A 12851-nucleotide genomic window follows, 5' to 3' on the forward strand; every position below is an offset into this window, starting at 1 on the left:
AACAGTGTTTAGTTAAATTTTAGAACCTACCTAAATTTTATTCCACTCAGCCTACTTGAATACTCCTACAGCAGGCAAACTCAACCCCTAGGAACACCTTTGTAGATACTCTGAGAGTCTTAAGAACCACACCTAACACCTTAAGCTCCTATCCTGAAGACAGGTAATATCAGATCAATTGATACAGCTAAGAATACCCAGCTAGCTAGAAAATCCAAGCATTAACTTAATCCAAGATGCAAAAATATATACATTATAACACAAGAAACACTAAAAATCAAGACTATATAAATCCACCTAAAAGTATTAATGCATTAGAAATGACCTCCAGTGAGAACGAGTTAGAGGAAATGCCTGAGAAAGAGTTCAAAAGAATGATTGTAAATATGTTCAAAGAGGCCAAAGAACAAATCAAAGGAGTAAAAGAAGAACTCAAAGAGGAAATCAAAGGAATCAAAGAAGACACAGGACACCAATTTAATGAAATAAAGAAGGCAATACAAGACATAAATAGGGAAATAGAAATAATAAAGAAAAACCAGTCAGAATTACTAGCAATGAAGAACACAGTTAATGAAATAAAAAACTGTGTAGAAAATGACACCAGTAGAATGGATGAAGGAGAGGACAGAATATCTAAGCTAGAAGACCAGGTGGCAGATCTAATGCAGTCCAACAAAGAGAAAGACAAACTTATAGAAAAGTATGAGTGGGAATTTCAAGATATTCGGGACACTATGAAAAGATCAAATATAAGAATTCAGGGCATAGGAGAAGGATAAGAATTTCACTCCAAAGGCATAGTAGGTGTCTTCAACAAAATCATAGAAGAAAATTTCCCCCAAATTGGGAAAGAGGTGCCAATGCAGATACAGGAAGCCTTTAGAACCCCAGCCAGACAAAACCCAGAAAGAACCTCTTCTCGCCATATTATAATCAAACTACCAAACACACAAACCAAAGAAAAATATTGAAAGCAGTTAGAGAGAAAAATCAAGTTACCTACAAAGGCAAGCCCATCATGATTACAGTAGATTATTCAACACAAACTTTAAAAGCCAGAAGGGCTTGGAGTAATGTATTCCAAGTTCTGAAAGATAACAACTGTCAACCAAGGTTACTTTATTCTGCAAAGCTATCCATTCAAATAGACAGAGAAATAAGGACATTCCATGACAAAAGCCGATTAAAGGAGTATTTGAAGACAAAACCAGCTCTACAGAAAATACAAGAAGGAATCCTCCATGCTGAAGAGAAGAAAAAGAACACATATAAGGAACCTGGAAAAAAAACAAGCAATACTCAAATATTAGTTAACACAAAAGAACAAAGGTAGAACCAGAACCACAAAAAAAAAAAAAAAGGAAAACATAAATACACACCTTTCAATAATATATCTTAATATCTACAGCCTCAATGCCCCAATGAAAAGACATATGTTTGCAGACTGGCTTAAAAAGCAGGATCCTACAATTCGTTGTCTCCAAGAAACTTACCTTTCTACAAAGGATAGACATTATCTTAGGGTGAAAGGTTGGAAAACGGTGTTTCAAGCAAATGGGACTAGAAAACAAGCAGGGATTACTATCCTAATATCTGACAAGGTAGACTTCAGTCCAACACTAGTCAAGAAAGATAAGGAAGGTCACTTTATATTGATTATGGGCACACTCCAAAAGGAGGACATTACAATCCTAAACATATATGCACCTTACATGGGGGCTCCCAAATTCATCAAACACTATTAGAACAAAGGTCATAGATAACACCAAACACAGTGGTGGTGGGTGACTTTAACACCCCACTCTCATCAATTGACAGGTCATCCCGGGAAAAAATAAACAGAGAGGCATATGGACTAAATGAGGTCATACAAAGAATGGACCTAACAGATATATACAGGACATTTCATCCAAAGGCTGCAGAATATACATTCTTTTCAGCAGAACAAGGAACATTTTCTAAAATAGAGCATATATTAGGACACAAAGCAAATCTTAACAAATTCAGGAAAATTGAAATAATTCCTTGCATTCTATCTGACCACAATGGAATTAAACTACAAATCAATAGCAAGAAAGGCTACAGAGCATACACAAAATCATGGAAACTAAACAGTACACTACTAAATGATGAATGGGTCAATGAAGAAATCAAGAAGGAAGCCAGGCGTAGTGGCGCATGCCTTTAATCCCAGCACTCGGGAGGCAGAGGTGGGAGGATTGTGAGTTCGAGGCCACCCTGAGACTCCATAGTGAATTCCAGGTCAGCCTAGGCTACAGTGAGACCCTACCTCGAAAAACCAAAAGACAAAACCAAAAGAAAAAAAAAAAAGAAATCAAGAAGGAAATAAAAAAATTTATAGAGTCAAACAATAATGAGAACACAACATACCAAAATCTCTGGGACACAATGAAGGCAGTCCTAAGAGGTAAATTTATAGCTTTAAGTGCCTATATTAAGAAAGTAGAAAGGTCACAAGTAAACAACCTAATGCTTCACCTTAAAGAAAAACAAGGCAAACCAAAAATCAGTAGACAGGAAGATATAATAAAGATTAGGGCAGAAATTAATGAAATAGAAACAAAAAAAATCCAAAAATATAATGAAACAAAGTTTTGGTTTTTGAAAGGATAAACAAGATTGATAAACCCTTAGCAATTCTGACCAAAAGAAAGACAGAAGAGGGCTGGAGAGATGGCTTAGCGGTTAAGCGCTTGCCTATGAAGCCTGAGGATCCAGGTTCGAGGCTCAGTTCCCCAGGTCCCACGTTAGCCAGAGGCACAAGGGGGGGCACGCGTCTGGAGTTCGTTTGCAGAGGCTGGAAGCCCTGGCGCGCCCATTCTCTCTCTCTCCCTCTATCTGTCTTTCTCTCTGTGTCTGTCGCTCTCAAATAAATAAATAAAAAATTTTTAAAAATTAAAAAAAAAAAGAAAGACAGAAGAGACACAAATTAATAAAATTAGAGATGAAAAAGGTAACATCACAACAGATGCCAGAGAAATTCAAAATATCATAGGGACATACTCTAAAAGCATAGACTCCACAAAGTATGAAAATCTGAAAGAAATGATTTCCTTGATTTATATGACCTACCTAAATTAAAGGAACATGAGATTAATCCTTAAATAGACCTATAACAAGCATGGAGATTCAAACAGTTATCAATAATCTCCCAACTAAAAGAAAGCTGAATTTTACCAGACATTCAAGGAAGAGCTAACACCATTGCTTCTTAAGCTTTTCCGGGAAATAGAAAAAGAAGGAATTCTACCAAACTCCTTCTATTAAGCCAGATCACCATGATACCAAAACCAAGCAAAGATAGAACAAAAAAAGAAAATTACGGACCAATCTCCCTCATGAACATAGATGCAAAAATTCTCAACAAAATATTGGCAAACAGAATACCAGAATATATCAGAAAGATCATTCACCCTGACCAAGTAGGCTTATCCCAGAGATGCAGGGATGGTTCAATATATGCAAATCTATAAATGTAATACATTATATAAATGGGTTGAAGGACAAAAATCAAATGATCATCTCATTAGATGCGGAGAAAGTGTTTGACAAAATCCAACATCCCTTCATGATAAAAGTCCTACAGAGACTGGGAATAGAAGGAACATATCTCAATATAATAAAAGCTATTTATGACAAGCCTACAGCCAACATATTACTAAATGGGGAAAAACTGGAAGCTTTTCCACTAAAATCAGGAATAAGACAAGGGTTTCCACTGTCCCCACTTTTATTTAATATAGTTCTGGAAGTCTTAGCCATAGCAATAAGGCAAGAGTCACATATAAAAGGTATACAAATTGGAAAGGAAGAGGTCAAGTTATCATTATTTGCAGATGACATGATTCTATACATAAAGGACCCTAAAGACTCTACTAGCAAACTGTTAGAGCTGATCAAAACCTCCAGCCATGTAGCAGGATACAAAATAAATACACAGAAATCAGTAGCCTTCATATATGCTAACAATAAACACACAGAGGATGAAATCAGAGAATCACTTCCATTCACTATTGCATCACAAAAAATAAAGTACCTTGGAATAAACCTAACGAAGGAAGTAAAGAATCTCTATAATCAGAACTTTAAAACTCTCAAGTGATAAATTGCAGAAGATACTAAAAAGTGGAAAAAAAAATCCCTTGTTCCTGGATTGGAAAACTCAATATTGTGAAAATAGCAATCTTACCAAAAGCAATCCACACATTTAATGCAATCCCTATCAAAATTCCGAAGACATTCTTCATGGAAATAGAAAAAACAATCCAAAAATTCATTTGGAATCACAAAAAACCTCAAATATCTAAAATAATACTGAACAACAAAAATAAGACTGGTGGTATCACCATACCTGATTTTAACTTACAGTACAGAGCCATAGTAACAAAAACAGCATGGTACTGGCACAAAAACAGACATGTAGATCAATGGAACAGAATACAGGACCCAGATGTAAGTCCAGGTAGCTATGGCCACCTGATATTCAATGAAAATGCCAAAAATATTCATTGGAGAAAAGACAGCCTCTTCAGCTAATGGTGTTGGGAAAACTGGATATATATCTGTAGAAGGATGAAAATAGATTCTTCTCTCTCTCCTTGCACAAGAATTAAATCCAAATGGATTAAAGACCTTAACATCAGACCTGAAACTCTGAAACTGCTAGAGGAAAAAGTAGGGGAAACCCTACAACATATTGGTCTTGGCAAAGACTTTCTGAATACAACCCCAATTGCTCAGGCAATAAAACCACAGATTAATCACTGGGACCTCACGTTTTTACAAAGATTTTGTACTGCAAAGGACATGGTGAATAAAGCAAAGAGGCAACCTACAGAATGGGAAAAAGTCTTTTCCAGCTATACATCTGATAGAGGATTAATATCTAGGATATACAAAGAACTCAAAAAATTAAATAATAAGGAATCAAACAAGCCAATCAAAAAATGGGCTATGGAGCTAAATAGAAAGTTTTCAAAGGAAGAAATATGAATGGCATATAAGCATCTAAAAAATGTTCTATGTCACTAGTCATCAGGGAAATGCAGATTAAAACTACATTGAGATTCCATCTCACTCCTGTCAGATTGGCCACCATCATGAAAACAAATGATCATAAATGTTGGCGAGGATGTGGAAAAAGAGGAACACTTCTACACTGCTGGTGGGAATTCAATCTGGTCCAGCCATTGTGGAAATCAGTGTGGAGGTTTCTAAAACAGCTAAAGATTGATCTACCATATGACCCAGTTATAGCACTCCTAGGCATATATCCGAAGGAATCATCTCATTTCCTTAGAAGTGTGCGCTGAACCATGTTTATTGCTGCTCAACTTATAATAGCTGGGAAATGGAACCAGCCTAGATGTCCCTCAACTGATGAGTGGATAATGAAGATGTGGCACATTTATACAATGGAGTTCTACTCAGCGGTAAAGAAAAATGAAGTTATGAAATTTGCAGAAAAATGGATGGACCTGGAAAGGATTATACTAAGTGAGGTAACCCAGGCCCAGAAAGCCAAGCGCCACATGTTCTCTCTCATATGTGGATCCTAGCTACAGATGATTGAGCTTCTGCGTGAGAATGAAAATACTTAGTAGCAGAGGCCAGTAAGTTAAAAAGGAGATATAAAGGGAAGAGAAAGGAAGGGATAAGGGTACTTAATAGGTTGGTATTGTATATATGTAAGTAGAATGATTGAGATGGGGAGGTAATAAGATGGAGAATGGAATTTCAAAGGGGAAAGTGCAGGGTGGGGAGAGAAGGTGTTACCATGGGATATTTTTTATAATCACGAAAATGTTAATAAAAATTGTGAAAATAAATAAATAAATAATTTTAAAAATTAAAAAAAGAAGTAGTTGCAGGGCCTTAACGATTAAGGCACTTACTTGCCTGAGAAGTGTAAGGATCCAGGTTCAATTCCCCTGCACCCATGTAAACCAGATGCACAAGGTGGTGCATGCATCTGGAGGTTGTTTGAGGTGACTAGAGGCCCACTGTGTGCCCATTCTCTCTCTCTCTCTCTCTCTTTCTCTCTCTCAAAATTAAAAAAAATAATAAAGCATTTTTTAAAATTAAAAAAAGTAGTTGCAACTGTTCCCTGGTATCCAAGAGCAACTAGTTCAGGTCCCTGATGGATCTCAAAATCTGACAACACTCAAGTACTTCATATGTACCCATTTATATTCTCTGTCTTATGTGAACTCTTTCTCTCTCTCTCTCAAACAAATAAATAAATATTAAAATTGCATACTATTTTCATTTAAATTATGATTATATACTCTAATATATACAGGTCATTATATATATAACATATATATGTATCCTCTCATGCATTTTAAACCATCTCTAGATTACTTCTAATACCTAATACATTGTAAATTCTATTGTTTAGGGAATAAATAACAAGGAAATAATACCTGTATGCATTTAATACAGGCACTTTTTTTCTGAATATTTTATGAAGCTCTGGACAAAGAGTGCCAACAGAAAAAGGAATAAGCAAATTTCAAAGTATGCAATATTAGCATATATTCACATGTTGGCACCAATACTAAAAAAGAACAGATTCCTAGGAAGGGATTAGTCAAGTGTAAATGCTGCTCAGGGGTTCTTAGGATGGAGGGAGAGCTCAAGGAAAATTTGGGGTGGAGGTTATTGGCCTTGAAAAGAAAAGTCTAAAAGGCACCTCAATGGGGCTGGAGAGATGGCTCAATGGTTAAAGGCTCTTGCTTGCAAGGCCTGCCAGCCTCATTTGATTCCCCAGTACCCACATAAAACCAGATGCATAAAATGAAGCATGTATCTGGAATTCATTTGGTGCAGAAAGAAGCCCTGATACACCCATCCATATTCTCTCTTATGTGCACACTCTGTCTCTGTCTCTCCTCCTCACTTTCTCTCTTTCAAATAAACAAATATTAAAGATACTAACATGAGCAAAAACAAACTTCTGATCTTCCCTTGAAAATTTGTTCTTGCAAAAAAAATTGCTTCTCTCCCAGGTCCTCAGGCCAAAGTGTTGTGTTAAGCTGTGGTGATTTGCCATATATTAATAGAAAAGTGAAACACAAGACAAGTCATCCCTTAGGCACTTATAGGGGAGACTTGACTTTGCCATGATAGCACAAAACCTTTAAGGGTAATAGTGGAAACAGTTTTTAAGTTTGAATTGGTCTTTCATGCCTCCATGGCTTTCCACTGTGGTTCCTTGAGGATTTCCCATGCAAACTTCAAAACCCAGGCCAAGCATTACTTCTTCAAGGAAGCATTTCCTTATAGGCAACCACCTGCTCCAGAAACATCTCCATTTTGCTTCAGCATTGTCTTTGTGCATATACCAAAGCACCTGCCAGGATGTACTGCAATAACCTTTGTCTGTTCCCCTCACGCACACTTAGGCTGACTCCTTCAGGGCAGAGTTGCTCCATTATCCTGCAGAGCATCTGGCATATAGAGGGTAATAAATAGTGAGATACTGAGTGACTAAAGTGTGGCTCTGAATAAACACAGGCTTTTGACACCAGGGAGAACCTTCTCCCTGGAAACAGCTGAGTGACTATCCAAGCATGTCATGTGTGAAAAAGGGCAGATATTTACTGTCTCAGAAAAAGGGCATGAAATAAACAGGTGTGCTTAAAGGGACAGGTGGATAGTGTGGAAAAAGATTTAGACTCCCTCTAACAGGGACGACAAGTAGTCTTGTCTGATTTGTTTTGATATAAGCCCTTTGCTAGCGTTTCATGCTTGTTCATTCAGATGACCTGAGTTAATCCACTCCTCAAATCAAATGTCGACCTACATATACAGCAGTCTCAAAGGTTTGCAACTATGAGCAACAATACAGAAATGAAAATTGCACATCAACATTCACTGCATTCATAGACCTCTGGGCAGATAACAATTTTAGGAAGTCACAAACAGGCAAAATTACGCATCATCAGTTTATCGGGAATAGTATTTGCCTGGTGTGTGTTTTGATAAAACTCAGAGAATTTCGTATTTTTCTTTAGGATCCACTTCCTTGGGTAAGATTCTCCTTATAAATAAACCATTAAACAAGGAAGTGAAATGCAGCTTTCTAATAAGAATTTTATAGCATATTACCAAAAACATAGATACTTCGAAAACTCCATGATAGGAGATGTGCTGGTGTCCTTGTATGGGTGTGTTACATATGTGTACTCTGTGCAGAATGAGAAGCAGAAACAGAGAGCAGGCTTCATGTCTGTAACATGCCAGTGAAAACTCCACAGCTTCAGAAAAGCAAATACCTTCGATGCTCTGCGGCCCCACAAGATTCATGGCCTGGTGAGCTGGATATTCCACCCTGGGTCTGGCAATGCCCAGTTGCTCCATCACGCCATGGAGCAGTCTCTGAATCTCTGTCTCTGAGACCTGGTCTGGCGTCCGTGGGCTATAAGCAAAGGCCGATGTCCATCCAAATGGCAGCCAAAACAGTAGGCCAGAGACCAAGATAGAGACCATCCTGGAGACCATTTTTAACCTTCAGAAAAAAAAAAAAAGACCAAATCTATAGCACGCAGCCACAAAAGGCAACTGTGGATAATACAGCTGTGATGATGCAATCATGAACCAAGACAGGTTGAAGCCCAAGGACATCCCAAAAGAGACTCGATGAGAAATTCCTCCTGGCTTGCTTTGGTTTCCAGCATCCAAGCTAGGCAGGTTACCACTTACGCTCGGGTTAGTTAGCCATTCCCTCCAAGTTACGTACTGGAGAAATATAGGCTGGAATGGCAGTTCTCATACCTATTTTATCTAGGCTCCTTGCAACCCCACCATTTTTCCCCTGTGTATTCAAAACAATTTTTTATTCTGTTTTGAGAAGCAGAGGGTGACATCTTGCATGTCCCCTGGTGTTAAGGAAAAAAAAAAAAAGATTAACAGAAGGGAGTCAGGAATATTTGAACGATGAGGAAGAACAGACCATTTAGAAGTGGTGGCTAAGAGTATTTTAACTTAGTGAACAACAAAAGCATTTGAGATCCTGAGCTACAGGAAGGGACACATGGCCCACATGAAGGCTGCCGGCTCACTGCTGCTGCCTAGCATCCCAGCTTCCTCTTCTGCAGAAATCACCTGTCTTAAAGGGTTACTGTGAGGATAAACATGCAATGCAGGCAGATTCGGTCCCCTATGTGTCTATTATGATGCCTTCCGGTTCTGGAGGTGAAGGTTTGGGGGGCTGCAGGGAGGAAAGGGAAGATGGAGCAAGTGAAAGAGTGGGAGGGCGCATGTGGGAAGTCGACCTGCCTCACATGCTGGTGTCCATGAATATGCCTGCAAAGCGAAGAAATCGCAGGTGCTCCAGGCAAGAGCCAAGCAAACCCTCCTTTTGGCCATTCTATGGGGGGCAGGGGTTGGAGGAGTATATATATGATGATGAAAAATGCATTTATTTCCTGAAACTGAAATATTCATACCAGCCAATTTCTTTTTCTACAAAGACTTTTCCTAGCCAACCGTAGATTGAAAAAATAAAAATAGAAACCTTGATTTTCAAAGAGCCTAGGACAGCTGTTTTAAAGGCAGAAATGGGTAATTTTGCTGAAAAGGACGGATGCAGTTGCAGGCAGTCCCAGCATCCTTCTCCCAAAGCAGGATGTTTCTTCTTCACAGCCCAGGCCACGCTGTTATTTGATAGCTACTCAATCGCCTCCTGGAACCGCTGTAGCCCCCACCCCCACCCAGCCTTTGTCCGACACCAGCCTCAAGGGCACCCGCCCCCACCTCGGGACTCCCAAGTGCTTACCCAGGCCTGGCACGCAGGCCGAGCGTGGTCTGGGCGTAGGTGCGGCTGCCGCTGCCACTGCCGGTGGGGCCCGAGCCGCCGGAGGAGGACTGGCGGCTCTTGCGTCACCGCCCAGGCATCCAGCTCCACCCTGACCCCGCCCCTGGCAGGTGGACCGGCCTCGCGGGGCTGAGCCGCGGTCTCATCTCTGCCTGGAAGGAGCCTCTGGCCCCTTCAACCTCCTGGGGTTTCCCTTCCAACAACGACCCCCATGAGCCTCCTTTGTTCATTTTGTTCAGGCTCAAGCACGTATCTAGATATGCCAGATCATCACTTCATAACACCTTTAATTTTGCCAACTTCTAGTAGAGAACAGTTTTTATTTATTTATTTATTTATGGTTTTTTGAGGTAGGGTCTCGCTGTAGCCCAGGCTGACCTGGTATTCACTCTAGTCTCAGGGTGGCCTCGAACTCACAGTGATCCTCCTAACTCTGCCTCCCCAGTGCTGGGACTAAAGGCGTGTGCCACCACGCCCGGCGAGAACAGTTTTTAATTTTTATTTATTTGTTTGAGAGAGAGAGAGAGAATGGACATGCCAAGGCTTCCAGCCACTGCAAACGACCTCCAGATGCGTGCGCCCCCTTGTGCATCTGTCTTATGTGGGTCCTGGGAAATCGAGCCTCGAACCGGGGTCCTTAGGCTTCACAGGCAAGCGCTTAACCGCTAAGCCATCTCTCCAGCCCGAGAACAGATTTTAAATTAGCATAGAAAATAATGGGTTGCTTGCCTGTGAAGCCTAAGGACTCCGGTTCAAGCCTGGATTCCCCAGGACGCACGTTAGCCAGATGCACAAGGGGCCGCATGCGCCTGGAGTTCGTTTGCAGTTGCTGGAGTCCCTAGCGCACCCATTCTCTCTCTCTATCTGCCTCTTTCTCTGTCTGTTGCTCCCAAATAAATAAAAATAAAACAAAATTTAAAGAAAGTAATGGGTTTCATTATGACATTTTCATACATACTTCGTTCTTACTCGTTTCCTCCCCCAAGACCTTCTCCTGTCCTTCTGCTGGTCCACTTCTCCTCCCCAGCCCCACTTGTGCTTTCATGTCACATGTATTCTGTTATCCCCTCCCCACTTCCTTAAGATTTGTCCTGGAATGGAAAAAATGGCTTAACGGTTAAGGTACTTGCCTGCAAAGACAAAGGACCCAGATTCTGTTGGGCGGAAACCAACTTCTCTGACTGTACTTGAGGCCTGCTCCATGGGAGGTGATTGTTGCCTGGTACTGAAAACCTAATGAAAAGCCAATGGCTTAGAAGGCCCTAAGTCCTGGGAGGAAGCTACTACTGTTGTCTGCCTAAGTGGATATATTATGCCCACCAAACTGCCCTCTAAATACTTATATTTATGTCTATATTAATGCTACTCTCACTTTTGGATAGTTTTTCTTTTCAGAGGTGGTGACCACTGGGGTGATTCACTCACCATAGTGCTGAGAAATGACAGGGGAGTGGATCAGCACTGAGACATCTCTATCATACCCTGCAAGGCTCAGGGAGCATTGTGAAAGCAGTGGTGGAAAGAATTTGAGAGCCAAAGGGAGAAAGAGCTTATAATACCGTCTTCCATTCAAAGTGGCCTTGATATTCATTACCTCATAATGGCAACCTAACAGACTTGCAAAAGAGAAAGGAAAGAAATGAAGGCATCAAAATAGAAGACTAGTTGGAAAGAAGGGAATCAGTGGAGGGGGGATTTTATTATATTGTTTACATTTATGAAGTTGCTAAAGAAAGTTTAAAAAACTAGGTTTTAGTCAGACATGGTGGCACATGCCTTTAATCCCAGCACTTGGGAGGCCATGAGTTCCAGGCTACCCTGAGACTACACAGTGAATTCCAGGTCAGCACTTGGGATTGCCATGAGTTCCAGGCTACCCTGAGACTACACAGTGAATTCCAGGTCAGCCTGAGCTGCAGTGAAACCCTACCTCCAAAAACCAAAATAAACAAATTAGGTTTTCACACTTCAAATACAAGTATTCTTGAAGTTACAGGACATATCCACTTTGTAAAATACAAATGTGTTTATATCATTTGACCATATATCCTACGAAGCCTGCAATTATCTCCATTTGAAATTTAACATTCTTGCCTCTAAAACATGAAATGCCAAAATCTTGTTTCTGAATGCGGAGGTTCAAAGCTTATATATATTTTTAATTTTATAAGCACATTTATTCATAAAAATGTAGCTAGGTCTGCATGTCAAGGGACTCATATATGCACATATTACAGAATGAAAAGCAGGCAATGGGGGAAAAAAGGCTGTGAAGCACATGTATCCAAATTGATAGACTGCTGAGCTTGCCTCTTTCATCATCCTTATCACCCTTATCATTAAATCCTGTAACAAGCACTGGGTGGGTATAAAAACTGTGTATGAGCTCTTCTGATTAAAATGTGTATTCACTTCTAGCTTCCTGAGTAAAAAATTAAAGGGAAATCATTTCATATACATTAACCTGAAACAAAGTTTAGAATTTTGTTGAACATTTTTTGGGAGAGGTGGGCAGGTTCTCACTATGTAACCCTTGTAATCTCGTCTCTATCTCCTGAGTGCTGGTATCACTCACACACCATCATGCCTCACTTAGATCTTAGGGAGTGGGGAAGCTGATAGGACAATCTTGGCATCTGTTTGCACTACCCAAATACCTAATGCGTACCTAGTCCACATTACAAACTTGTTTTGGTAGCAGGTAAGTGCTTTTAACTACACATTTTTAGTACTAACATAAATCAAATACTAGTTCTGGGAAGGAGTCCCAGATAATGAACATAGAAAATAGGAAGTAACTTCAAAATAAAACAAATGCACTGTTTTTGAGTAGAACTTGGCAAATCAAATTCTTCACACTCATAGGCCCTGAGTATGGTCATTGAAAGCATACAAAGTTCTAGATTTGACCTGTAATATTGTCTTTAGTAGTTCTTTTTTAAAATTAAAAAATATATATACTTGACAGAGAAAGGAGAGAATGGGCACACCAGGGCCTCCAGCCACT

At 39.8% G+C, this 12851-nt stretch overlaps 1 protein-coding gene across 4 annotated transcripts in view; it reads right to left on the bottom strand.

Moving 5' to 3' along the window:
* Positions 1–9940, bottom strand: part of Scg5 (secretogranin V) — a 67518-nt gene extending 57578 nt beyond the window's left edge. For all 4 annotated transcript variants that reach the window (XM_004669721.2, XM_045156227.1, XM_004669720.2 and 1 more), the window contains exons 1-2: positions 9806–9940; positions 8304–8536 (exon numbers count right to left, since the gene is read on the bottom strand). In XM_004669721.2, coding sequence (XP_004669778.1) covers positions 8304–8529 — 226 coding nt within the window. In that variant the 5' untranslated portion in view covers positions 8530–8536; positions 9806–9940. The remainder of the gene's footprint in view (positions 1–8303; positions 8537–9805) is intronic.
* Between the last annotated feature and the right edge of the window lie 2911 nt (positions 9941–12851).

Source organism: Jaculus jaculus, chromosome 8, assembly GCF_020740685.1.
Source record: "Jaculus jaculus isolate mJacJac1 chromosome 8, mJacJac1.mat.Y.cur, whole genome shotgun sequence".
Classification (NCBI taxonomy): Eukaryota; Metazoa; Chordata; class Mammalia; order Rodentia; family Dipodidae; genus Jaculus; species Jaculus jaculus.